At 44.6% G+C, this 27,513-nt stretch overlaps 1 protein-coding gene across 3 annotated transcripts in view; it reads left to right on the plus strand.

Moving 5' to 3' along the window:
* Positions 1-26,693, plus strand: part of Pip5k1a (phosphatidylinositol-4-phosphate 5-kinase type 1 alpha) — a 49,658-nt gene extending 22,965 nt beyond the window's left edge. Inside the window, exons 2-15 of one of the 3 annotated variants that reach the window (XM_045137952.1) lie at positions 841-878; positions 2,446-2,529; positions 3,828-3,958; positions 4,333-4,450; positions 4,834-4,986; positions 7,932-8,231; positions 14,889-15,094; positions 17,712-17,795; positions 20,925-20,973; positions 21,174-21,258; positions 22,517-22,663; positions 23,028-23,151; positions 25,688-25,733; positions 26,460-26,595. In XM_045137952.1, the coding sequence (XP_044993887.1) occupies positions 841-878; positions 2,446-2,529; positions 3,828-3,958; positions 4,333-4,450; positions 4,834-4,986; positions 7,932-8,231; positions 14,889-15,094; positions 17,712-17,795; positions 20,925-20,973; positions 21,174-21,258; positions 22,517-22,663; positions 23,028-23,151; positions 25,688-25,733; positions 26,460-26,462 (1,568 nt within the window). In that variant the 3' untranslated portion in view covers positions 26,463-26,595. Of the gene's footprint in view, positions 1-840; positions 879-2,445; positions 2,530-3,827; positions 3,959-4,332; positions 4,451-4,833; positions 4,987-7,931; positions 8,232-14,888; positions 15,095-17,711; positions 17,796-20,924; positions 20,974-21,173; positions 21,259-22,516; positions 22,664-23,027; positions 23,152-25,687; positions 25,734-26,459 lie in introns of all 3 variants that reach the window. The other 2 variants (XM_045137950.1, XM_045137953.1) reach the window with 2 other exon arrangements.
* Positions 26,694-27,513: the final 820 nt, after the last annotated feature.

Consider the following 27,513-nt stretch of genomic DNA (forward strand, 5'->3'; position numbering starts at 1 on the left):
TGGAAATAAATAAATAAAATATGTTTTAAAATAAAATGACTGGAGAAGTGGCTTAGCAGTTAAGGTGCTTGCCTGCAAAGCCAAAGAACCTTAGTTCCATTCCCCAGGACCACGTAAGCCAGATGCACAAGGTAGCCCATGTGTCTGGAGTTCATTTGTAGTGGCTGGAAGCCCTGACGTGCCCATTCTCTCTATCACGCCCTGCTCCATTCTCTCTCTTTTTCTCTGCTTCTTTCTCTCAAATAAACAACTATAAATATATATATAAATAAAAAGGGATTTGGAGCCAGGAATGGTGGCATACGCCTTTAATCCCAGCACTTGGGACGCAGAGATAGGAGGCTCATTGTGAGTTTGAGTCCATCCTAATACTACATAGTGAATTCTAGGTCAGCCTGGGCTAGAGTGAAACTTTCTACCTTGTGGGGGGGGGGGAGGTGTTGGTGAGGTATTTAAAAAAAGGTATTAGTGGGCTGGAGAGATGGCTTGGTGGTTAAGCGCTTGCCTGTGAAGCCTAAGGATGCCGGTTTGAGGCTTGATTCCCCAGGACCCATGTTAGCCAGATGCACAAGGGGGCGCGTGCATCTGGAGTTCGTTTGCAGTGGCTGGAAGCCCTGGCGTGCCCATTCTCTCCGCACCCCCCCCCCCGCTTCTTTCTCTGTCTGTTGCTCTCAAATAAATAAATAAAAATAAGCCAAAAAAGGTATCAGTGAGCAAGAGGCACAAGTTGATGGTCTTGTTTAGTTTGATTTAAACCTTGATATTTCAGTGTGTTTGGTAGAGATCATGTAATTTTATTATCTTAAGATTTATCTAAAAATTTTTTTTTTAACTTTTCAGCAGCTGTACCTGCAATCAAGAAATCCACAGTATCCGAGGTGAGTTTCTTACTGATTCACTGATTGCTAAAACTTTAATCCTTGGATGTGTTGATACCTGATACTTATTTTCTTTTTGCTTAGGTTTGGGAGAGTTAGATTCTTTTGTTTGTTTCTTGGTTTTTCCAGATAGGGTTTCACTCTAGCTCAGGTTGATCTGAAATTTGTTAGCTGGCCTTGGGGATTCACCAACCCCTGCCTCCCAAGTGCTGAATTAAAGGCATACTCTACCATACCTGGCCTAAATGCTTTTCTTATTTTTTAAAAATACTCTTTTTATTTTATTAGGGCTAGTGTGTTGGTGCACGCCTTTAATTCCAGCAATTGGGATGCAGAGGTAGGAGGATCTCCGTGAATTCCTGGTCAGCCTGGACTAGACAGAAACCCTACCTTGAAAAACCAAAAATACAAACAAATCATATATATATATAATTTATTTGTTTATTTACTTGAGAGGAATAAAGAAGCAGATAGTGAATGGGCATACTAGAGCCTCTAGCCACTGTAAACAAACTCCAGATGCATTCGCTACCTGTGCATCTGGCTTACCATGGGTACTGGGTACTTGAACCTGGGTCCTTAGGCTTTGCAGGCAAGGGTCTTATCTCTCCAGCCCCTCTTTTTACAAAAATATTTTTAAATTTTTTATTTAAGGCCAGGTGGTACATGACAGTTAACCCAGCACTTGGGTAGGCAAAGGTATGAGAATTGATGTGAGTTCAAGGCCATCCTGAGACTACATAGTGAGTTCCAGGTCAGGCTGGGCTAGAACAAGTTACTACTTTGAAAAATTATATATACATATATATGGCTTAAGAACTCATATTTGAATCTCCAGGTCTCACATAGCCAGGCACACTGACGCAAGTGTGCAACGTGCCACATGGAAATGGGGCATATGTGTCAAGAGTTTGTTTGCATCAGGCTGAAGTTCTGACATGCCCATTCTCTCCTGCCTCTTTCTTTCAAAATAAAAATAATTTAAAAATAAGTAAAAATCAAGTGTGTTCTTCAGGTTTACTTGATAGAAATTTCTGTAAATTGTATTTTGTAATGTAGAGTATATCACTGTCCATTAAACAAGACTTCATGTTTTGTTACTTGAAGTAGAATAAATATCTACAGTGTTAATAGATGTATATATTAAAAAAAAAACAAAACTATAGAGTGGCTGAGCATGATGGCACAAACCTTTAATCCCATCCCTCTTTTTGATTTTTCTTGCCCATACTGACTTGGAATTCACACTGTAGTCTCAGGATGGCCTTGAACTCACAAAGATCCTCCTAACTCTGCCTTCCGAGTGCTGGGATTCTAGAAAAAAAATGTTGGAAGTTTTGTTTCAACATACTATCCACTATAGTTTGTTGTATTATATGAGAATGAGAATCACATCCTAATGTATTTTTGTTTGTTTGTTTGCTTGTTTTGAATCAGGGCTAGGCTGCCTTGGCTAGTATCTGAAGCTAGCCTTGAACTTTCAGCAATCCTACCTCATCCTTACAAATGCTAGGATTATAAATTTGTACTGTCACCTGGCTGTATATTAATCTTAATTCTTTTCTAGGTGCCTTATGTCGCCCCTGGCATGCCTGTCAAAAAAAAAGGCCACAGAAGTGTTGATTCCTCAGGAGAGACAACATATAAAAAGGTAAGTCTTGACAGAATCCTCTCATCTTACTTACGGTAACTCAGCAGGGATAGCATGATCCTATTTTTGTTGCTGGTGATGATTTTCTTTGTTTTGGGTGTCTGCATGTATGGTCTTGTGTGTGGAGGTCAGAATACACCTTTACGGTGTAGTACACAGCTCAGACTGCTGAGCTCAGTACTACTACTGGGGAATCAAGCCTGGGTCATCAGGCTTTGCAGACAAGTACCTTAACTGTTGAGCCATTTCTCCAGTCCCATTTGCTTTTTTTCTTTTCCCCTCTAACTAGGATCTTTCTCTAGCCCAGGCTAACCAGGAGCTCTGTAGCTTCAGGCTGGCCTCAAACTCACAGTGATCTTCCTACATTTGCCTTCCAAGTGCTGAAATTAACGACATGAGCCACCATGCCCAGCCCCCATTTACTTTTTATTTTGTTTTTTTTTCAAGGTAGGGTCTCACTCTAGCTCAGGCTGACTTGGAATTCACTATGTGTTCTTAGGGTGGCCTCAAACTCGCACTGAACCACAAGTGTGTGCTGCCATGGCTAGCTTGATGATGATGATTTTTTTGTTTTGTTTTGTTTTGTTTTTTTGTTTTTCGAGGTAGGGTTTCACTCCATCCCAGGCTGACCTGGAACTGTGGAGTCTCAGGGTAACCTCGAACTCACAGTGATCCTCCTACCTCTGCCTCCCGAGTGCTGGTATTAAAGGCGTGTATCACCACGCCCGGCTACAGTGAGCCTCTTACCTCTGCCTCCCAAGTACTGGGATTAAGGGCATGTGTCACCACATCCGGCCCCCCATGGGTTTTGATTGGTTTGTTTTGGATTTTAGGAAATAGGGTTTTGCTCTTTAGACCAAGCTGGCCTTAGATTTGTAACCCTTGGGTTTAGCCTCTTGACTGCTGGGATTTCAGGTTTGTGCTATTATGGTCAGCTTCCTCCTTAGTTGTTTTTTTAGTTTTGGTGGTAGGGTCTTGCTCTAGCCCAGGCTGACCTGGAATTCACTATGTAGTCTTCCGGTGGTCTCAAACTCATGGTGATCCTCTTTCCTACCTCTGCGTCCTGAGTGCTGGGATAAAAGTGGGATTAAGGTGTACACCACCATGCCTAGCCCTGCTTAGTTTTTATTGTTACGGTCACGCCTTTGGGGCAGAGAGAGTTGAAACAATTTGTGGTAGTACTTGCTGTCCTCAAATTTACAGCAATCCTCCCTCTGGTTCCTGAGTTTGGGATTATACCACAATACTTGGTCTTTGGTGATACTTGATATCTGTAAATTTTTTTTTCTGTTTCTCAGACAACTTCATCAGCCTTGAAAGGTGCCATTCAGTTAGGTATTACCCATACCGTGGGGAGCCTGAGTACCAAACCCGAGAGGGATGTCCTCATGCAAGACTTCTACGTGGTGGAGAGTATCTTTTTTCCCAGGTACAGAGTTTAATTAAAGTTTAAGAGATTGCCTTAGAAAATGAGATTGTTAGCTGGGCATGATGGCACATACCTTTAATTCCAGCACTTGGAAGGTAGAGGGTAGGATCACTGTGAGTTCAAGGCCATTCTGGAATCTCTAGAATCCCAGTTTGGCCTTGAACTCAGGGAGATTCTCTTACCTCTGCCTCCTGAGTGCTGGGATTAAAAGTGTGTGCCACCATGTGTGGCCATTTTGTGCCTTTGTCTGACTACCTAGTTGACTAATCCCAAGCTCTCAGGTGATATTTTGGCTTCTATTTTAGCATCTGTCCAGGGTTGAATCTGCATGATGCAGACTGAGAAATTAAGATTTCTTCTATTTAACCCTACAGTGAGGGGAGCAACTTGACCCCTGCCCATCATTACAATGACTTTCGTTTCAAGACCTATGCACCTGTTGCCTTCCGCTACTTTCGGGAGTTGTTTGGCATCCGACCTGATGATTACTTGGTAAGCTACTGATCTTAAACCCTGTGACTCTGTGAGAAGTCTATTCTATAAGCAAGTCTCCTTCACTATCTTACTCTAGTATTTCTCTAGAACAAAAGTACATCTGGGGCTAGAGAGATGACTCAGTGGTTATAAAGGTGTCTGCAAAGCCTAAGGACCTGGGTTTGATTCCCTAATATCTGCTTAAAGCCAACTGCACACAGTGTCCCATGCATTTGGAGTTCATTTGCTGTGGCTGGAGGCCCATGCACTTTCTCTGTTCCTCTTCTTAGCTCTGTCCTTGCTTGCAAATAAATAAAAAAGAAATTGCCTTTTAAGTTTTTCTGTATTTAATTTCATGGGTTGAGCAGGCACTGGTATGTTTGATCTGCTTTTCTCTTCAGTACTCCCTGTGTAGTGAGCCGCTAATTGAACTCTGCAACTCTGGAGCTAGTGGTTCCCTCTTCTACGTGTCCAGCGATGACGAGTTCATCATTAAGACAGTCCAACATAAAGAAGCAGAATTTTTACAGAAGTTGCTTCCAGGATACTACATGGTAAGGGGGAGAGGAACACTGGTACAATGATCTCAAAACAATGCTGGGAACTCTGTCCTCAGCAGTGCAAAGCAATGTCAGTGCTTTCGTCTGAGGAAGTTATGCACATCTCTTTTACCTGTCTGTTCAAAATGTTGTTATTCTGCCATTTAAAAAAACTTACTTATTTATCTGCAATTGTGTCTGTGTGTGCATATGTATTTTGTATTTATTTTATTTGCAAGAGAAAGGCAGAGAGAATGTAAACTATCTCTCCAGCCCTTCATCTGGCTTCACATTAGCTGAGGAATTGAACCCAAGACAGCAAGCTTTGCAAGCAAGTGCCTTTAGCTACTGAGCCACCTCTCTGATCCTCTGCCCTTTTGTATTTGTTTTTTTTTTTCTTTCTTTTTCGAGGTAGGGTCTCACTCTGGCTCAGGCTGACCTGGAATTCGCCATGGAGTCTCAGGGTGGCCTTGAACTCTCGGTGATCCTCCTACCTCTGCCTCCCGAGTGCTGGGATTAAAGACATGCGCCACCACGGCGGGCTGCCCTTTTGTATTTTTGAGGTAGGGTTTCACTGTAGCTCAGGTTCTCCTGGAATTCACTATGTAGTCTCATGGTGGCCTTGAACTCATGACGATCCTCCTACCTCTGCCTCCCAAGTGCTGCAATTAAAGGCATGCGCCACCACATCTGGCAATCCTCTGCCCTTTTGTAAGTTTTATTTAATTTTAATTTTTTTGTTTGTTTGTTTTTTTGATGTAGGGTCTCACTGTAGCCCAGGCTGACCTGGAATTCACTGTGTAGTCTCAGGCTGGCCTTGAACTCATTGCAATCCTACTTCTGTCTCCTGAGTGTTGGGATTAAAGGCGTGTGCCACCACACCTGGATATTTTCTTTTTTCTTTTTTGTTGTGTTTTTGCTAGTTTTGTGTGCGTGTGTGTGTAAGAGAATTGGTACGTCAGGGCCTCCAGCCACTGCAGTGGAACACCAGGCACTCATGAGCAACCTTGTGCATGACTCATCTTGTGCATCTCGCTTGCATAGGATTGAGGAGTCGAACATTATTCCTTAGGCTCTTCAGGCAAGTGCCTTAACTGCTAAGCCATCTCTCTATCCCATTTTTTTGTTTTTCGAGGTAGGGTCTCACTAGCTCAGTCTGGCCTTGAACTCTTGACGATCCTTCTACCTCTGGAGGGGTAAGTTGTAAGGAGGCCTACCCTTCCTTTGACTCTTATAAATTCTTTCCACCATCTCTACCACAATGGACCCTGTGCCTTAGATGGTGTGTGTAGCAGACAGCTTCAGGTTCCCTGAGGTGAACTTCTAGACCAGGCACAGTTGTGGAGGAAGGGATATTTATTGAAGCTTACAGATCCAGGGGAAGTTCCATAATGGCACAAGAAGCTGGCCTGCCTTCACAGGTCCAAGCAGAGAGAGAGAAGCAGAAGCCAAAAGCCACACAGCACAGCACACTTCAGGAACTCCAGCTAGACACACGTTGCATATCAAACCCACCACCACGCCTTAAGATCTGCCCATAACACTGAATATATTGGCGCCATCTGGTCAAACTACCACAGTGTGAGATATTTCAGTGCTGAGCACTCCTCTGTCACTTGGTGCCTTCTGAGTCATCACATGGTCACTGCTATATGAAAAGAGAAGCTTCTTTAACCAAAAGTGACAGTAGCATGAATATAAGGGTATGAGCATTAGGAGAAGTGCTTACTGGGCAGTTTGGTGAGCATAGTATATACATTTAGCCAGACAGCAGCAGACGTTACACCCCTAGGGCTCATGACCACCCCTGTTGTAGGTTTTTGGTGTCAGGGATGAGTTCCCTCCCATGTGTTCTGTCCCATGGTTGTTGGTTCTCCCAGAATAGTCATGCCGCTATTGTACCTGTTGCCTCATTTGGCCTGGCTGGTGATTTTATCCCATTGAACTGCATGCAGCGTAGGTTTTTTCAGCTTTCTGTCAGATGGTCTACATGGAGGAGGTCTTCAGCTCAGCTCTAGCAGGATTTCTCAGTGACCTTGCAGCCCAAGTATGTGGAGTCTTCAGCAATAGGATCTTACCATTAAGATTTTTAAAAAATTAAAATTTATTGCAGAGAGAGAGAGAATATGAGAATATGGGCATACCAGGGCTTCCAGCCACTGCAAACAAACTCCAGACGCATGCGCCACCCTGTGCATCTGGCCTACCTGGGTCCTGGGGAATCGAACCTGGATCTGTTGGCTTTGCAGGCAAGCACCTTATTTGTTTATTTGCAGGCTGGGGGGTGGATGGCTGCACCAGGTCCTCTAGCCACTGCAAATGAACTCCAGACACATGTCCTTCTTTATGCATCTGGTTTTATATGGGTATTGGGGCACTGAACCTGGGTCCTTTGGCTTTGCAGACAAATACCTTAGCACTAAGCCATCTCTCCAGCCCCAAAGTGTTCTTAAATTCCTAGTTGTCCTGCTTTTTAGAGTGCTGCAATTAAAGGTGTGCATTACTGGCTAGAGAGATGGCTTAGCGGTTAAGCTCTTGCCTGTGAAGCCTAAGGACCCACGTTAGCCAGATGCACAAGGGTGCTGCATGCATCTGGAGTTCATTTGCAGTGGCTGGAGGCCCTGGCGCACCCATTCTCTTTCTCTCACTCATAAAAAAATTAATAAATTAAAAATAAATAAAAATAAAGTTGTTCATTATCTAACCTGGTTTAGAATTCTCTGAAGGAGTAATACATTCACTATGCGTGATACCTATTTCCTGCATTGGAGGTTTTGTGGCTCAGCTTAGTATTGATCTCTTCATTGAGATAGATGCATTGGACTTTCTGAAAAAATATATAGATAACGCTTTGTACCAGAATCCCATCCATGTATAGGAAGGTGGATGGCAAGTTGGCTCTTGGGTTTCACTGGAAATTTGCTAACTTGCTCTATTTCTTGTTATTTGTGTTCTCTCAGAACCTCAACCAAAATCCTCGAACTTTGTTGCCCAAATTCTATGGACTCTATTGTGTGCAAGCAGGTGGTAAGAACATACGGATTGTGGTCATGAATAATCTCTTACCGCGGTCAGTGAAAATGCATGTGAAGTATGACCTCAAGGGATCCACCTATAAGCGACGGGCTTCTCAGAAGGAGCGAGAGAAGCTTCTCCCGACGTTTAAAGACCTGGACTTCCTACAAGACATCCCGGATGGTCTTTTTTTGGATGCTGACATGTACAATGCTTTGTGTAAGACCTTGCAGCGAGACTGTTTGGTGAGTTCCCAAATTTTTTTCCATTGACACCAAGAATCTTAGTCACTAAAACACTGTCGTCATGCTCAGGGTTAAGTCCACGGGAGCTGGGATGTTCCCTAGCTACTTCCCATATTGTAGGTCGGCACTTAAAGGCATTTAAACTAGCTCATTGCAGGCCCCTTTGTTACAGTTTTACTTTTTCTTCCCTTTCTTTCTTTTGTTTTTTAAAGGTTTTAAGTTGGGGTTTTGTTGTTTGTTTGTTTCTTTATTTTTACCTTTGGAGCAGGTTTTTGCCGTATCTGAGGCTGGCTTCCGGCTTACTGTGATCCTCCTACTTCAGTCTCCTGCGTGCAGGTTTCAAGTGTGAGCTGCTGCTGTACACTACTGTGCCTTTTCCACTTATCCTCCTTCACTGTGCCCTACTTCTTTGCCTAACCTTCATAGGCGTGCTTTCTACTCACTTTCACTCTGGCACCATCATTCCTCAGAATTTGCTCTTGTCTGCCAAATGCAGATTTATAATTTGGAAATTGAATCTTGCTTATGAAAAGAGCAGAGAAATTTTTTTTTTTTCTTTTTCGAGGTAGGGTCTCACTCTGGCTCAGGCTGACCTGGAATTCGCCATGGAGTCTCAGGGTGGCCTTGAACTCTCGGTGATCCTCCTACCTCTGCCTCCCGAGTGCTGGGATTAAAGGCATGCGCCACCACGCCCGGCTTCAGAGCAGAGAAATTTGATGACACTCATTTCCACCTGAACCTTCAGTATCACTCATCATTCCATTTCCTGTTTTCAACAGGCAGTGTAACTGTTTGCTTCTATGTGCAAATCATTTTATTTTCTTTGTGATACTTTCATAAATATGTGTTTATATGCGTATATCTGTATATATAATGTATTTTGATTGTATTCTCTCCCATTGCCCTCTTCATCTCTTTCCCACTGACTCCCTCCCTTCATCCCAACTAGAAGTCCCCTCCTACTTCCAGACACGTGTCTTAACCACTTGGACCATGTCTGCAGCCTACTCTTCTACTTTCATATCTTGTTTTTGTTGTGTCACTGGAGCTCACACTGGCCTCAACTTACGCTGATCCTCTTAGCTCAGCCTCTTGAGTGATAGGATTAAAGACATGAACCATTATTCCAGGTTTTCCCTGTCCTGTGTTGTTAGCTTACATGGATATGGGTGGGAAGTTATGTACTAAATCATGGGCCGTTTACCAGGGGTTTAAACCAAACAAAAACATGACTACTCTCCCTCTATCAACCTTTTTGGAGAGGCAGAGAGAGGGAAGGAGGGAGGGAGAGAATGGGCCTGTTAGGGCCTTCAGCTGCTGTGAACAAACTCTAGATGCATGTGGTGTATGTGTGGCATTGCATGCTTGCATCACTGCGTGTGGCTGTGTGGGACCTGGAGATTCGAACATGAGTTCTTAGGCTTTGTGGGTAAGTTCCTTTCCTGCTAAGCCATCTCTCCAGCTCTCAAACCACTTTTTTTAACCCTCTCTATCTCCCCCTTCCCATGTCTCTGTTTGTTTTTATTTCAAAAAGGATCTCACTGTGGTCTAGGCTGGGATTACAAGTATGAGCCAGCACACTGGCTTTCTTTCTTTTTCTATTCGTTCATTTGTTTTCTTTTTTAGTTTTTTTTTTTTTTTTTTCTGCACACTGGCTTTCTTAAGCCCTTCTCTACCCCCATTTATTTACTTGCGTGTGTACGCACATGCGTGTGCATGTGTGTGTACATGTGCCGCAGGATCTCCTGCTGCTGTAAATGAATACCAGATGTCTCAAATAATTTTCTAATATTCCTATCTCTTTAGCTTTGTTTTTCAACAAAGTACCCTAACATTCCATCCGTTTTAGCCCATTGTGCTGTCTAGTCCTTGCCCTCATTTGCTCACGCTGATTCATTCTCTCTGATAACACATATTTTGTTTTGTCTCCTTCAGATTCAAGGGCTAGACAAACTACTCCACTAAATGGGCCGTGGGTTGTTTTGAACTATACTCAAGAATAAGTCCTTACATCTCTCTTCTTGTTCTTTTCCCACCCACATATCAAGACACCTTTGGTTGAGCTGTACTGGAAGAGTGAACTGAAAGGAATAGACCTGTTTTCACACTGTTCTAGGTTGCAGAACACGGGCATGCTGTGCTGTTCAGGCTCTGTAATAGTGTACATCATGCCTGTCATTCTCGTCCTTTCCAGCTTCTCTAATCTGCCATAAATGCCCGTTGCATTTCGTGTTTAGCAATACCATGTCATGCCTCACTGTGTGTAATATGCTACTTCATGCATTAGCCCTTGGTAATACTCATTTCTTCCTTTGTTTATTTTAACTATCTACAACTTGTTACTCATAAACCTATTTCAATGTCATTTCTTTTTGCTTTTTTGAGGTGGGGTCTCTAGCCCAGGCTGGCCTTGAATTCACAGTGATCCTCCTATCTATGCCTCATCATTTCTTGACTGTCTGTATATTCTCCTGTTTTGTAAACATTTGTATTATTTTATATATTAGACTGTATTATATTTGTTTTTCATTTATATCCCTTTATTTTATTCTAGTTTTTGATTTTTCAAGGTAGGGTATCACTAGCCCAGGCTGACCTGGAATTCACTATGGAGTCTCAGTAATCCTTCTGCCTCTGCCTCCCAAGTGCTGGGATTAAAGGCATGTGCCACTACACCCAGCTTATATCCCTTTGAAAAATTAGTTATGTTTTGTCTTTTTTTATTTTTAACTTCAAGGTAGTGTCTTGCTGTTGCCCAGGCTGACCTGGAATTCACTTTGTAGTGATCATCCTAACTGCTTCCCAGGTGTGAGGCACCATGCCTGGCTCCATAATATTTTATATATATATATATATTTTTTTTTTTTAAATGACAGATTGAGAATTAGTTTGCCAGGGCCTTCAGCCACTGCAGTCAGACCCCAGGCACAGGTGCCACCTTTTGCGCACGTGTCACCTTGTGCATCTGGCTTGTGTGGGATCTGGACCGTCAAACATGGATCCTTAGGCTTAGTAGGCAGTCGCCCTAACTTCTAAACCATCTCTCCAGCCTTTCATATTTTTTGAAGGTAGAAAGTTTTTCTGTTTCTGTGGTGCTGGGGATTAAATCCAGGGCCTTGCACATGATAAATAAACTAAACCCCAGAGCTACATTCCAGCCCAGAAACTCATAATTATCTTTATGCCCCTATAAGCAACCATATTACCTATGTATGATGAGGATTCAGTGAATGCTGAACAGAATCAAAGCTGATCATACAAGGTTCTGCCACAAATCTGCTCTGACTCAGATCTGTCACAAATTGTTCTTTTTATTTCTTTTAAGTTTTTTGAGATAGCTTGCTTCCAACTCATGTAGATAAGAATGTTCTGGGTTGGAGAAATGGCTTAGCCATTAAGGCACTTGCTTTCTAAGCTAAAGGGCCCAGGTTTGATTCCCCAAGATTCATGTAAGCCAGATGCACAAGGTGGTTCATGTGTCTGGAGTTTGTTTGCAGTAAATGAAGGCCCTGGCATACCCATTATCTATCTGCACCCCCCCCATCCAATAAATAAATAAAAATGGGGGGTAAAAAAAGTCTTTCAAAGCAAGGCATCATGGTGGTGCATGCTTTCAATAACAGCACTAAGGGGGCAGAAGATGGCCATGAATTCAAGGCCATCCTGAGAATACAGAGTGAATTCCAGGTCAGCCTGGGATAGAGCAAGACCCTGTCTTGAAACCCCGCCCCCCCCCCCCCAAAAAAAAAGAATGTCCTTTTGCTTTTGAACCTACACTTCCTAGAGTAAGTACTGGGATGTATCACCATGCATGGTTTATGCAGTGCTAGGGATCAAAAACTCAAGGCTTTGGGCTTGATATGCATGCACTCTATCATCTGAACTACATCCAGACCATTCATTGTGGATATTCCTTGTTCCCTTAAAAATAGTGTTCTGAGCTGGGTGTGGTGACTCACGCCTTTAATCCCAGCACTTGGGGGATATGGATAGGAGGATGGCCCTGAGACTCCATAGTGAATTACAGGTCAGCCTGAGCTAGAGTAAGACCCTACCTCAAAAAAAAAAAAAGAAAAAGAAAAAGTTCTGGCCGGGTGTGGTGATGCACGCCTTTAATCCCAGCACTTGGGAGACTGAGGAAAGAGAATCACTGTGAATTCTAAGCCACCCTGAGACTACATAGTAAATTCCAAGTCAGCCTGGGCCAGAATGAGACCTTACCTTAAAAAAAATAATACAGTGCTCTGGGGAGATGGCATACAAGTAATACTGCTTGGTACAAAAGCCTAAGGACCTGAGTTGAGTCCTCAGGTCCCATGTAAAAAGCTGGTCCATGGCTGCACATGCCTGTAATCCCAGCCTTGGGGAGGAGCAGCTCTTGCCTCAGTGAGAGACACCCCCTCAAGGATCTAAACCAGAATGGCAGTAGAGGAGGATACCCAGCATTTTCTAGCCTCTTGTTGACAGGTGCCTGCCTGCGCATATACACTTAAAAAAAAACGGTGTTCTTTTCACCAAGTGAAACAAGAGAATGAAGATGTGTGGACTAGGACTCCTAGGCTTGGTGGCTCAGACCTGCAGCCTCAGCTGCTCGGGCAGGCAGGAGGATCACAAATTCAAGGCCAGCCTGGACAGCCTGTCTTGAAATAAAACATGTGGGGAAAGAAAAAAAGGTGTTGGGGTGCTGGGGAGATGGTTCAGTGGTTAAAGGCACTTGCTTGCAAAGCCTGCCAGTTTAGGTTCAGTTCCCCAGTATCAGTATCCTTGTAAAGCCCGATGCACAAAGTGTTGCATACATCTGGAGCTTATAGCAGCATGAGGTCTTGATGTGACTAGCTCTTCTGTTTTTCCCAAATAAAGAATATACCATCATTATTACAGCTGAGGAAAGGAAAAGAAAGAAAGAAAAGAAGGACTGGAGAGATGGCTTAGTGGTTAAGGCACTTACCTGCAAAACCTAACATCCCAGCATTAGTTCCCCAGTACAGTTCAGTTGCCTGGTACCCACATAAAACCAGATGTACAAAGTGGCGTATGCATCTGAGGTCTATTTGTAGCAGTCTGGGGCTCTGATGCCACCTGTTGTTTCTGTCACGTTTTTTTGTTTGTTTGTTTTTGTTTGAGATAGGGTCTTCCTCTAGCCCAAGCTGACTTGGAATTCACTATGTATTCTCAGGGTGGCCTTGAATTCATGGCAATCCTCGTACTTCAGCCTCCCGAGTGCTGGGACTAAAGATGTGTGCCACATCTCTCCATGGGCAAAAGCTCACACTGGGTGAATACACCACAACTGGAAGTTTATAACAGACTTGCTTGTTGTGGGCTATATGACAATTCTGTTTGCGCCCTGAGCTTGGGCTACATCATAATTTTTATTAAGATGGGGCTGGGGAGATGGCTCAGCAGGAAAGAATGCTTGCCACTTGAACATGAGGGTCTGAGGCCAGCCTAGCTTGACTCCCCAATGCTCCTGTAAAAGTTGGGCGTGGCCATGAATGCTTGTCTGCAACCCCAGTTCCACAGGGGTTGGAGACTGGAGACTCACTGGGGTTTATAAAAACAGCACCACTGGGTTCAGAGAGACTCCACCTCATGGTCACTCATGGGTGCGTGGTAGGGGACACGTGATGGTCTCCTCGGGTGTCTGCACAGCACATACTGCATGTACTTTACAAACACGTACACGTAACAGATACCTGTCCGAAGAGACAAAAATGGAACAAATAAACCAACCAAAGAAATCCTCAGAGGTGGGCTTGGTGGCCCATGCCGGTAATTCTAACACCGGGGAGGCTGAAGCAAGAGGATTGCAAGTTCAAGGCCTGGTTGGTCAACCAAACAAAACACTCCTGCCTTTTAAAAAAGAAATGTGGGATGGGTAGGAGCCTGGAGGGATGTCGTTCAGTATAGTGCACTTGCCTAGAATGCCCAAGGCCCTAGGTTCATTCCCCAGCACTATCCCTCCCCACCACAAAAACCCTCAGAAGCACAAAGAAGCAGGAAGTACCTGGTGAACCTGATTAGGAGACCAGACTTCAGAAAGTGTAGGAGGGGAGCTGGGAACACTGGGAGGGCTCAAACACCTGCTAAGTCTGAGGTCACAGGTCACCTACTGAGGGACCAGTCAGATAAACACAATGCTGCCAGAAGAGAAGCCCACTAAAGACCTAGCAAACTATAAAGGGAACTGGGGATCCTCTGGGCTTTGAGGATTCATCCTCCCTTACTCTCTTCAGTCCTGAACTGTTCAGACCTATTAGACCCACTTGGTCAGTGGCACCAAGAAAGAGGTGAGGTGGTCATTTCTGACAGCTAAGGTACACGTTCACACCACAGGCTCACCACCATTCACTAGCTGTGGTGAAGGTGAAGGAAGTGTGTCTCCTCCTCTCTTCTGCTTGCAAACAAAAAAAATTTTTTTTTTAAATGGTGAGAACCTGCCAGGCGTGGTGGCGCACGCCTTTAATCCCAGCACTCGGGAGGCAGAGGTAGGAGGATCGCTGTGAGTTCGAGGCCACCCAGAGACTACATAGTGAATTTCAGGTCAGCCTGGGCTAGTGTGAGACCCTACCTCAAAAAACAAAAATAACAAAAGTAAGAACCTGGAAAAACCTGATCCCTCCCAAGTCTGATCATGTACCCTCATCCCCAAATTAGGTGCTTCAGAGCTTCAAGATAATGGACTATAGCCTCTTGATGTCAATTCACAACATGGATCATGCGCAACGAGAGCCTTTAAACAGTGAAACACAGTACTCAGTTGACACTCGCAGACCAGCTCCCCAAAAGGCTCTCTACTCCACAGCCATGGAGTCCATCCAGGGCGAGGCTCGGCGGGGCGGCACTATGGAGACGGAGGACCAGTAAGTAGGCATGCTCGGGGATCGGGTCTGCTGTCGAGCATAGTTTCCATAGCACTTTTTCTTGAAGACACCCAGTTAGGCCAGCAGCATTAATGCCTGTAAAAGCATAGTTTTAAGAATATAGAAGGTAGCTGGGTGTGGTGCCTCATACCTTTAATCACTTGGAAGGCAGAAGTAGGATTACCTTGAGGTCAGGGCCATCCTGATACTACATAGTGAATCCAGGTCAGTCCAGGCTAGAGCAAGACTCTACCAAAAACAAACAACAAAAAAAAAAAAGGAATAGAAAGGGGACTGGGAGATGGCTTAAGTGTTTAAGGTGCTTTCTTGCAAAGCCAAAGGACTCAGGTTACCTAAGACCTACCTAAGCCAGGTACACAGGGTGGCACATGCGTCTGGAGTTCGTTCATTTGCAGCAGATGAAAGCCCTGGCACGCCCATTCTCCATTTGCCTCTTTCTCTTAAATAATAAAAACCTGAAAAAAAGAAGAGGGCCTAGGGAGATAACTCAGTGAATAAAAATACTTTTCATACAAGTCTAAATACCTGGGTTTGGAACCCCAGCATGTGTAAAAAACTGGACACTAAGCCAGGTGTGGTAGCACACACCTTTAATCCCAGCACTCGGGAGGCAGAGGTAGGAGGATCGCTGTGAGTTCCAGGCCACTCTGAGACTACATAGTTAATTACACTTTAGCCTGGACCAGAGTGAGACCCTACCTCGAAAAAAGAAAAAGAAAAACAAAAAACCAAACCCTGGATGCTGGGCAATGCATAGTGGCACACATCTTCAACCCAGCACTCGGGAGGCAGAAGTGAGTTCGAGGCCACCCTGAGACTACACAGTGAATTCCAGGCCAGCCTGGGCTAGAGCGAGACTCTACCTCAAAAGAACCAACAACACAATAGAAGTGGATGCAACCTGTAATACCAATGTGCTTAAGGTAAGAAGGGCAGTGGAGACAGAATTGTCCAGAAGCTCATGGCCCAGCTTGCCACAACATGCAGCATTAAACAGCAAAATGAGAACCTGCCTCAAACAAGGTAAAAGGTGAAGCCACTCAGAAGTTGTCTTCAGGAGCCAGGCATGGTGGCACATACCTTTAATGCCAGCGGGAGGTAGAGGTAGGAGGAGCACAGTGAGTTCAAGGTCACCCTGAGACTAGTGAATCCCCTGTCATCCTGGGCCATACCTTGATAAACAAAAAGTCCTCTGATCACTTCATGTCTGCTGTGGCAAGCATACCCACATTCACACACGAACAAGCACAAACCATCCCAAAAAAAAACAATATAAAAGCCAGGCATGGTGTCGCACACCTTTAGTTCCAGCATTTGGGAGGTAGGATCTCTTGAGTTCAAGGCCATCCTGAGAGCATAGAGTGAATTTCAGGTCTGCCCAGGCTATGAGACCATGCCTCAAAAACAAACTCAGAAACTGGGCTTGGTGACACATGCCTTTAATCCCAGCACTCAGCAAGAGGTAGTTGGATCTCTGAGTACAAGGTCACCTTGGGACTACTTAGTGAATTCCAGGTCAGCCTGGGCTAGAGTGAGACCCTACCTCGAAAAAACAAAAAAAAGAAGAAGAAAAGCCAACAATAACATATATAAAGAAAAGGAAGGGGCTGGAGGGATACGTTGTTTGCCTGCAAAGCCAAAGGACCTAGGTTCGATTCCCCAGGAACCATGTTAGCCAGATGCATAAGGGGGAGCATACATCTAGAGCTCACTGGCAGTGACTGAAGGCCCTGGTGTGATCGTTCTCTCATTCTCCCCCTTCACTCCCAAATAAATAAATGAATAAAAATAAAATATTATTTTTATTTTTTGGTTTTATGAGGTAGGATCTCACTTTAGCTCAGGCTGACCTGGAATTCTCCATGCAGTCTCAGGGTGGCCTCGAACTCACAGTGATCCTCCTACCTCTGCCTCTGGAGTGCTGGGATTAAAGGCGTGCGCCACCACGCCCGGCTCAAAAATAAAATTTTTTTTTTTTTTTAATTTTTTTTTTTTTTGTTTATTTATTTGAGAGCGACAGACACAGAGAGAAAGACAGAGGGAGAGAGAGAGAATGGGCGCGCCAGGGCCTCCAGCCTCTGCAAACGAACTCCAGATGCGTGCGCCCCCTTGTGCATCTGGCTAACGTGGGACCTGGGGAACCGAGCCTCGAACCGGGGTCCTTAGGCTTCACAGGCAAGCGCTTAACCGCTAAGCCATCTCTCCAGACCAAAAATAAAATATTTTTTAAAAGTGGTGAAAAAGGAAAATTTTTTTTCGAGGTAGGGTTTTGCTGTAGTCCAGACTTACGTGGAATTCACTATGTGTTCTCAGGGTGGCCTTGAACTCAAGGCGATCCTCCTACCTCTGCCTCCCGAGTGCTGGGATTAAAGGCTTGTGCCACCATGCCTGGCTTAGGAAGTTTTAAAAATATTTTATTTATTTATTTGACAGAGAAAGAGGAAGAGAGAAAACAATGGCCATGCCAGGGCCTCTGTTAAGCCTCTGGAGGAGAGCTACGTTTATCTTTTTTTCAGGTCTGTGTCCTGATTTGACCAGGTTAGGAGAAGCCTCTACTAGCTCACAGATTTTCTAACTGCTTTTTTGTCTTCCCTAGTATGGGTGGCATCCCTGCCCGGAATAATAAAGGTGAACGACTTCTGCTGTATATTGGCATCATTGATATTCTGCAGTCTTACAGGTGAGGAGCATATGGATTGCAAGTTAGGAAGCAGAGTATATGTCTGAAGCCACTAAATTTCTCTTTCAGATGCATTGTCAAGTTCTTCAAGAACATGGAGTTGTAGTCTGTCTGCTAATCTCTTGGGTTTTCAGGTGGCTTGCTCCCTGGCTCCCTTGCCTTGCCACTTCCACATGACACATGCCTGCCTTCTGTGCAAAACTGAGTCAGTACTCAGAAGCACTAGGGTAGAACACTGCATCTGCCTGGTGCTTGTGAGGAGCCTGTTAATTGAGCTGTGCTGCACATTCGCTTATTATATCTGAAATCACATTCTTACTGCCCTGAGAGGGTCAGAGCACACCTCTTTGGAAAACGGACTAGTCTGTGGGACTAATGGGTAGCGATGTGCTGAGGCGGAAGCTGGAAATGTTACATCCCATTTTTGTTTCTTTTTATTTATTTATTTATTTGATTATTTGAGAGTGACAGAGAGAGAAAGAGGCAGATAGAGAGTGAGAGAGAGAATGGGTGCGCCAGGGCTTCCAGCCACTGCAAACGAACTCCAGACGCGAGCGCCCCCTTGTGCATCTGGCTAACGTGGGACCTGGGGAACCGAGCCTCAAACCGGGGTCCTTAGGCTTCACAGGCAAGCGCTTAACCGCTATGCCATCTCTCCAGCCCCCATTTTTGTTTCTGAAAGATTCAGGTACTAAAGAAAACTGTTCAGTCTTTGATATACTGACTATTCTACTCTGTCTACATTGTCTTAGACTTGTCCATCCATTCCTCTGTAGCCCAGAGTGGCCTGTAACTCTTGGGGATCCTCCTGCCTCAGCCACTTAAGTGCTGGGTTTACAGGTTTGCACCACCACAGTCAACCCAACTTTCCTTTTCTTTCTTTTTAGTTTTTTGAGGTAGGGTTTCACTCTAGTCCAGGCTGACCTGGAATTCACTGTGTAGTCTCAGGGTGACCTCAAACTCAAAATGATCTTCCTATCTCTGCCTCTCAAGTGCTGGGATTAAAGGTGTGCACCACCATACCTGGTTTACTTTTTTGTGTGTGTGTGTCTTTTTGTTGTTCTTGTTTTTCCAAGGTAGGGTCTCATTCTAGCTCAGGGTGGCCTCAAACTCTCAGTGATCCTCCTACCTCTGCCTCCCGAGTGCTGTGATTAAAGGCATGTGCCACCACGCCTGGTTTTACTTTTCTGGGTGGTTTTTTGTTTTGTGTTTTTAAAAATATTTTATTTCTTTATTAGAGAGAGAGGGGAAGAGTCAGAGAGAAAGGGCACGCCAGGGCCTCCAGCCACTGCAAATGAACTCCAGACCCATGTGCCTCTCTTGTGCATCTGGCTAATGTGGGTCCTGGGGAACCAGGGTCTTTAGGCTTCCCAGGTAAATGCCTGAACTGCTAAGCCATTTATTTGCCCAGCCCTGCTTTTCTGTTTTAATATTTTATTTATTTATTTGAGTGATGGAAAGAGAGAAAGATGCACATAGAGAGAATGGGTTCACCAGGGCCTCTAGCCACTCAAATGAACTCCAGAAGCATGTGTTACCTTGTGCATCTGGCTTATGTGGGTATTAGGGAATTGAACCCATGTCCTTAGACTTCACAGGCAAGTGCCTTAACCACTAAGCCATCTCACCAGCCCTCCTTTACTTTTCTTTTTCTTTCTTTCTTTTTTTTTTTTTTTGAGGTGGGGTCTCTAGCCCAGGCTGACCAGGACTATGTGGTCTTGAACTTAGAACGATCTTCCTACATCTGCCTCTCAAGTGCTGGAGTTAAAGATGCATGCCATCATGCCCAGCTTTCCTTTACAATTATTGTTACTAGTTTTATTTTTCTTACTGGCTATTGAACATAGGGCTCCCTGTGCTAGGTAAATGTTCTGTTGCTGAAGTGCACCCCAGCTCGCTTATGTTAGAATTAGAAATTGAGCAGTGCAACATGAGCCGTGCAAGAGGAAGAAAGCTGGCTGCGACGGTTGTTACGCAGACAGCAGCCTTCCCAGGGTGAACCACACTTGTGGCTTCTGGGGATGAATGTGGAAGAGAGTGGAGATATGGGGGAGGGGGGAGGGAAGCGGGTTTTGGGAGAGAAGAATGGGAGGCAAGGCCTTTTCTTTTGTTTACTAACAGCCTGTCCCCATGCTCTGATTGCCCTTGAGGCTGGATCGTTGAGAGCTTGCTTTGTAACAAATGTCCCTTATAGTGTGGTCCAGGGAAGTTTTATTGTCCACCACGGCCAGTGCTTCATTAACCCTTCAGCTTATATTTGAATGCTTTTCCCTAATTTGTCAAGAATCATAACACTTCCCTTTTCCCAGAAGGAAATAAGGAAATAATTGGTTTACCTAGAAGCAGCATTGTTTCAAGATTTCACAAGTATTGCTGTGTCTATTATTTGGCAAGCTAGCATCCCACAGTGGATGTACTTTCAACTTCCTGAATGTGTCTATTATCATTGTCTTTTTTTTGGTGGTTGGGTCTCCCTGCAACCCAGGCTGACCTGGCACTCACTCTGTAGTCCCAGGCTGACCTTGAACTCACAGTGATCTCTCTCTCAAAAGCTGGGCTTAAAACCATGTGCCACCACACCTGCCCATCTCCACCCCCACAGAGTCCCACTCCAGCCCAGGCTGACCTGGAATGGAATTCACTGCCATCCTCCTACCCTAGAGTCCTGTGTGCCAATTCTAAATGTGTGCACTAACATGCCTGGTTAATGGTCACCCATTTGAAAACAATATGTAGTGCTAAAGAGATGGCTTAGTTGTCACCACAGTTGTCTGTGAAACCTAAGGACACAAGTTGGATTTCCCAGGACCCACATAAGCCAGGTGTACAAAGTGGCATATACATCTGGAGTTTGTTTGCAGTGCTAGAGGCCCTGGTGTGCCCATCCTCTCTTTTTCAAATAAATAAATAAATTAATTAATTAAACAGAAAAACAAGAAATATGTAGCTTGGCGTGGTAGCATACATCTTTAATCCTAGCATGTGGGAGGCAGAGGCAGGAGGATCACTGTTGAGATTGCGGCCACCCTGAGACTTCAGAGTGAATTCCAGGTCAGCCTGGGCTAGAGTGAGACCCTGCCTTGGAAGAAAGGAAACAAAACCATGTGTGATACAAGTTTTTCTTGGCAGGTTCGTTAAGAAGTTGGAGCACTCTTGGAAAGCACTGGTACATGATGGGGTGAGTGTAGTGATCACCTGTGGTTGCCCTTTCTCCCTTTCTAGCTTCTGATTGACTTTCTTTCATGTGTTGTTTCCTGCCTGGGTTTTATCTTTCTGCCAGGGTTTCTGTTCAGGGGAACATGGCCCTTTGACAACAGCAACAGGTACTCTTGCTAGACCTTGCTCTCCAACTCTGTAGTCACCTCTTTTCTTCCGCAGGACACGGTCTCCGTGCATCGTCCGGGTTTCTATGCTGAGCGGTTCCAGCGCTTCATGTGCAACACGGTGTTCAAGAAGATCCCCCGTAAGTGGCTTCTACCAGATGACCCCCAGTGGCTCCCTTACCCCAGAGATGGGGGGCAGACACCTCTGTCAGGGAGCTGCAAAGGCCAGAGGCTTCTCCTGCTCTGCCCGCATCCTGTGAGCGCTGCTTCTCGTCCTTGTGTCAGTCACTCTGTCTGTCCCAGTCGTTTCCGAGTTGCTGCTTTCCCCTTGGCTCTCCCTACATGTATCATTGAGGTGAGGGCAATTTCTGGGGAATTGGTGGGATTGCAAAAAAAAACTAAATACATATATATGGGTATATATATGTATATGTGTGCAGCCGTGGATATAGAATCCATGCCGCTGACTCAGATGTGCACTTGTGTACAGATCATAGTCAAGAAAATCACCAGTCATCTTATTTTCCATCCATATCTGGGTCCAGGAGCTCTCAGATTAGGTAATTTTTGCTAAGCAAATGTTCTTTCCTCAACTTAATTTTGGTCTGTTCGAGGCTGGGTCTTACTCTAGACCAAGCTCAGGTGATCCTCTACCTCAGTTTCCTGAGCACTAGGTCTAAAGGCATGCACCACCATGCCCAGCTCATTATTTTAGTATTTTATTTATTTTATTTGCAAATGGGCGTGGGGGAGAAAATATGGACGCTCCAGGGCCTCTTTCCACTGCAAACAACTTCCAGATGCAAGCACCACTTTGGGCATCTGGCTGTACCTGGGTATTGCAGAACCAAACCTTCCAAGCTATTGACCCTGGTAGATTCCTCCTCTTTCCCTCTTAGAGGCGTCAGTAGTTCTTAGTGAAGCAAAAAGGACTTAGGCATTCCAGACAGTCGTAAGAGGCATGGAAAGAAAGCTGTTTGAAAATTGATGCATAAATAAGTATAATATAGTGTTAGGTGTATAAATGCTAAGAAGGGGTAGAGTGAAATTTTCATCTTTGATAAATTTTACTGGGGTAGCACTACTAAGGAGTTAGGGAATTGTGGGAAAGAGAACACTTTGTTAGTGGATGTAAAGCTATCAGGGCTGCTTGATGGGGTGGGGGGACTTATGTGCATGTGCCACTTTTCCTCTGAAGTTTTCTTTCCGAAGTGAAGTGAGTCAAGAGCATCTCTGAGTACCTCGTAGAGCTCTTCATTTTTGGCATTAACCAACTTCTTCCTCCTCTGCTTCAGAACAACTTTGGGTGTATATTGGAGTCACTAGCAATTTGTATCTATGTCTTGGTGATGGTTTCTGTGGTGGGTGCTAAGTAGGCTCTCTCTTTCCCTTTTGAAGTGAAGCCCTCTCCTTCCAAAAAGTTTCGGTCTGGCTCATCTTTCTCTCGACGATCAGGCCCCAGCAGCAACTCCTGCATTGCTTACCAGCCATCCGTCTCTGGGGAACACAAGGCACAAGTGACTACAAAGGCGGAAGTGGAGCCAGGTCAGCGCCAGGGCGGGGTCCCCAGGTTTTTCTCTTCTTTTCTCCCTTCCTCTGAATCCCCTGTATTCTCTGACAGGACCTCTATTCCTCATTTCTTGGCAGGAAAAACCAAGTTGCTAATTTGCTTTTGGCTTTTTGGTTGGCTTGTAGACATGGCTTCACTAGGTAGAATTCTCTTGGAATTCACTGTGTGGCCCAAGTAATCTGAAACTCCAAATCCTCCTGCTTCAGACTCCTGCTGTCGGGATTAGAGGCATATGCCTCTACTGCGCCTGACTAAGTTACTGCATACCTTTTCCTGCATTTCCCTTACCACATTCTCTTCTCCTTTTCATGTATTAATTTTCTTTCTACTTTTTTCCAGACTTACATCCTGGCCGACCTGATGTTTTGCCTCAGACTCCACCTTTGGAGATCAGTGAGGGCTCGCCTGTTCCTGGCCCCAGTTTCTCACCTGTAGTTGGAGAGCCTTTGCAAATGCTAAATCGGTTGGTCACTGGCCTTTTTCTTTGTATCCTCTATCTATCTTTTCAGGTCAACAATGCTGTTCATTGTTTTATCTGTTTCTCTTCATAGATTTATGCAGATTCACCTTCCTAAAGAGTTCATTTGTAGCTATTTAGAAATGTGTGTCCACATCTTTGCACCTCTGGGAATGGGAGTGAAATGTCTGTATGCAGACTTTCTAGTATTCAGTCAAATACCCTAAGTAACCAGCTTTTGGCAAGAAAAGTGAGAATTCTTAGGATATTTCTTTTTTTAAAGATATGGTCTTGGGCTGGAGAGATGGTTCCATGGCTTAAGGCATTTGCCTGCAAAGCCTAACAACTTGAGTTTAATTCCTTAGTACCCACATAAAGCCAGATGCATCTGGAGTTCATTTGCAGCAGCTAGAGGCCCTGGTAACCCATTCTGTCTGTCTGTCTGTCTCTCTCTCTCTCTGTCTCTTTTTGTTTTTTGGTTTTTCAAGGTAGGGTTTCACTCCTCTAGTCCTAGTCCGGCTGACCTGGAATTGACTATGCAGTCTCAGGATGGCCTCATATTCGTGGTGGTCTTCCTACCTCTGCCTCCCAAGGGGTGGGATTAGTGGGCGATATTACGCTCAACTGTCTCTCTTTGCTTGCAAATAAATAAAAATAGTTTTAAAAATAACTTTTAAAAAATATATGGTCTCACTATATTGCCTCAAATGGGTGATTCGCTTGCCTCAGGATAAACCATTTACCTAATGTGGGGGAGGCCTTGATTTCAATCTCCACCACTGAGGAAGGAAAGCACGAAAAGTCCTGACTGCTTAGCGTTCCCAGCCCAGGAAATGTTTGGGTTTCTTTGATTAGCTCTCAAAGCATAGAAATACTTAGTGTCACTTGGTTTCACTCTTTAGGCTCTCCTTCCTGTTTATGAAAGCTAGAATCGATTCTCAGCTTCTTTCTAGTAGAATGTGGAAGAAGCTTTGTATCTAATAGACTCTAAATTTTGCTGTCTTGGACCCTTTAGAGATCATGTTTTTCATTTGAGAATATTTGTGAGATAGGTTGATAACTGTAACTTTGTGCATATGTGTGTGTTTGTGCATGTGTTTGTGCTGGGTGAACCCAGGACCTTGTACATACTAGAGGCAAATGTTCCATCACTAAATTACACACTGAACTCCATTGAGCTTCTTTGGATTTTTCAAGAGTCTCACTCTAGCCCAGGCTGCCCTCGAACTCACAGTGATCTTCCTACCTCTCTGCCTCCTGAGTGCTGGGATTAAAGGTGTGCGCCACCACACAAGGCTTCAAGAGTCTTCAGTGTGACTTAACTGGATGTCTTTTGCTCAGGGTCTCTACAGAAGTTGTAGTTAAGCTGTTGGGTAGATAGTGGTCTCATCTGGAAGTTTTACTGCAGGTTAAGGGATATAGCATAGTGGTAGAACACTTGATTTTTGTACTTGTGAAGTGTTAGGCTCATCCCTAGCATCACATTTTAAAAAAGAAAGTTTGGGGGCTGGAGAGATGGCTTCACAATTAACTAAGGACCCAGGTTCAATTCCCCAGTACCCACATAGGCCAGATGCACAAGGTGTCGCGTACATCTGGAGTTCCTTTGCTGTGGATAGAACCCCTGGCACACCCAAATAAGTAAAGTATTTTTAAAAATAAACAAGAAAGAAAATTTGGGCTGGAGAAATAACTCAGCAGTTAAAGGCACTTGTTTGCAAAGCATATCCACATGGGTTTGATTCCCCAGTACCAATGTAAAGTCAGATGCACAAGTGGCACACACATCTGAAGTTCCCTTGCAGCCGCAAGTGGCCCTGGCATGCTCAGTGTTCCCTCCCTCCGCCCCCCTTTTGCTCCTCGCAAATACATTTTAAAAAAATTAAAGTGCCAGGCATGGTGGCACACACCTTTAGTTCTAGCACTGGAGAGGTAGAGGTAGGAGAATTGCTGTGAGTTTTAGGCCATCCTGAGACTATATAGTGAATTCCAGGCAGGAAGAGCTGAGTTCCAAACCCCAGCCCCTATTTATAGTGTCACGTACCTGTGATCCCAGCTCTCAGGAGGCGGATGCCCAGGCAACCTGACTGACTAGATGATCCAAATAGGTGAGCTCTGTGTGAGAGACCCTGCCTCTGTTAATAAGGTGGGGAGTGATAGACACCTAGTGTCGACTGTGACCTCCACATGGCACATGCACAAATACATGTATTCTGTCACATGTACATAGACACACACATATTTGCTGAGGATCCTACCAGGGCTTGCTATATGCTAAGCAAGCATTCACATCTCCAGTCCTTTTTATTTGTTTGACAGAGAGAGAATGGGTGTGTCAGGGCCTCTAGCCACTGGAAAGGAACCCTAGATGCATGTACCACCTTGTACATCAGATTCACATGGGTCCTATGGAATTGAACCCGTGTCATTAAGCTTTGCAGGCAAGCACATTAACTGCTGAGCCATCTCTCCAGCCGCCCACTCCCTTTTTCATCTTGTAATTCTCTGAGCTGCTTCCCTTTTGTTTGTTTCCCCCTGCTAGTTCAATCTTGGAAAAGCTTGAAGTTGCAGAGGCAGAGTTCACCCAGGTGAGTGTTTGCATAGAAAAGTTTAAGGGCCAAATATGGTGGTGCCTTTGGGTTGCAGAGGTAGTAGGATCACCATAAGTTCAAGGCCAGCCTGAGACTGTATAGTGAATTCCAGGTCAGCCTGGGCTAGAGCAAGACCGTACCTTGAAAAACAAAACAAAACTAACCAAACTAGATAGATAGATAGATAGATAGATAGATAGATAGATAGATAGATAGATAGATACATACATACATACATACATACATACATACATACATACATACATACATACATAGATATGGATGGATACAGATGTGTGGATGGATGGATGGATGGATAGATAGATCACTGATAGTGTGGAACAGGAAGTTACAAGGTCCATGTGCTCCTTGAATCTTGCTTTTAAAAGGTTTTATGGTAGCCGGGTGTGGTGGCACATGCTTTTAATCCCAGCACCTGGGAGGCGGAGGTAGAAGGATCGCTGTGAGTTCGAGGCCACCCTGAGACTCCATAGTGAATTCCAGGTCAGCCTGGGCTAGAGTGAGACTGTACCTCGAAAAACCAAAAATAAATAAATAAGGTAATAAAAGGTTTTATGGTTTTGGTACTTTATACTTTAAAACTAAGCTAAAAATAGAAGAAAATATCTTGCAAGTTAGTTTAAAATAAACTTGAATTCCATTCCTGCCTCCTTATCTCATTCTGCATGTTTAATTGCACTTTTTTTTTTTTTTCCTTTTCAGTGAGCAGCAAACTTCAGAAGACCCGAAACATGAGTCTACTGTCTCTGTGATCCCAAGATGTCAGCCCTTGTCCCAGGAATGCTGAGTTTTCTTCTTGGTCTTCAAAAAGGAGTTTAATTTGGAGGCTAGCAGAGCTCTCCATCACCACCTTCTCCTCCCCCTTCCCTGAACAGGCAATCGTGCCTTTGACAGTTGAGGACAGCAGCATCCCCACCACTACAGAGTTGGGTGTTGTGAATTTTCAACTGGCTGGCCTTCCAAAACGGAATTTTCTCAAACCCCCCGCCCCCCATTTTCTTCATGCTGGAAGTGAGGTTGCTGGACTCGGTAGTTTTATTCCCTTTCAGTTATCTTTCACCAGGAGCTGGACTCTTAATCTCCTCAGGACAGACTGGCTGGTACAATATTCTCACCTCAGTTCTTTCTCTCTGATCCTTGAAGAAGATCCCTATAAATTATTATATAAAGGTTGTTTGGGGAGTAAGGTCACTTTAACCTCCTCCCAAACTTCTTTTTTCCTTAAAAGGAAAGAACAAACAGCACACAGCACCGTTGCAAGCCACTTCCAGATAAAAAATCGCCCAAGTGTTTCTTCATAGAGTTCCACAGAAGAGCCCTGGTGTTTGTGACGCAGAAACGCTGTGACTCTCTGCTCCGCCAGCATTCTTCCTCTCAGGCTGAGGGAACGGGGCGAGCGGGACTCGGGGTCACTTTTACCACGTTTGTGAACACAGTAGGGCAGCCTTAGGGCCAGGACACTGCTCACTGCCAGGCCGTAACGACTATTACTGTTTTGCAATTTGGAATGTATTCTAGTTGTTTTTCTAAATATAAAGACTTACCAAATGAATTTAGACCATTCTCCAAAGGAGATTTCTTCTTTATTCTTCCGATATTTCCCAACAGTGTTCTTTGGAACTAAGGTGGAGAGAGACACCTGTCTGTGTAACAGGCAATCCGTATGTATGAGGCTAGAGAATTTTTACGTTCATGGAGGGCAGAAGGCGCGCCTCAGGAAGGTTACTGCTGTGCCGCCTGGCCGGCCCTGTCTCTT

This window comes from Jaculus jaculus, chromosome 19, assembly GCF_020740685.1.
Source record: "Jaculus jaculus isolate mJacJac1 chromosome 19, mJacJac1.mat.Y.cur, whole genome shotgun sequence".
Classification (NCBI taxonomy): domain Eukaryota; kingdom Metazoa; phylum Chordata; class Mammalia; order Rodentia; family Dipodidae; genus Jaculus; species Jaculus jaculus.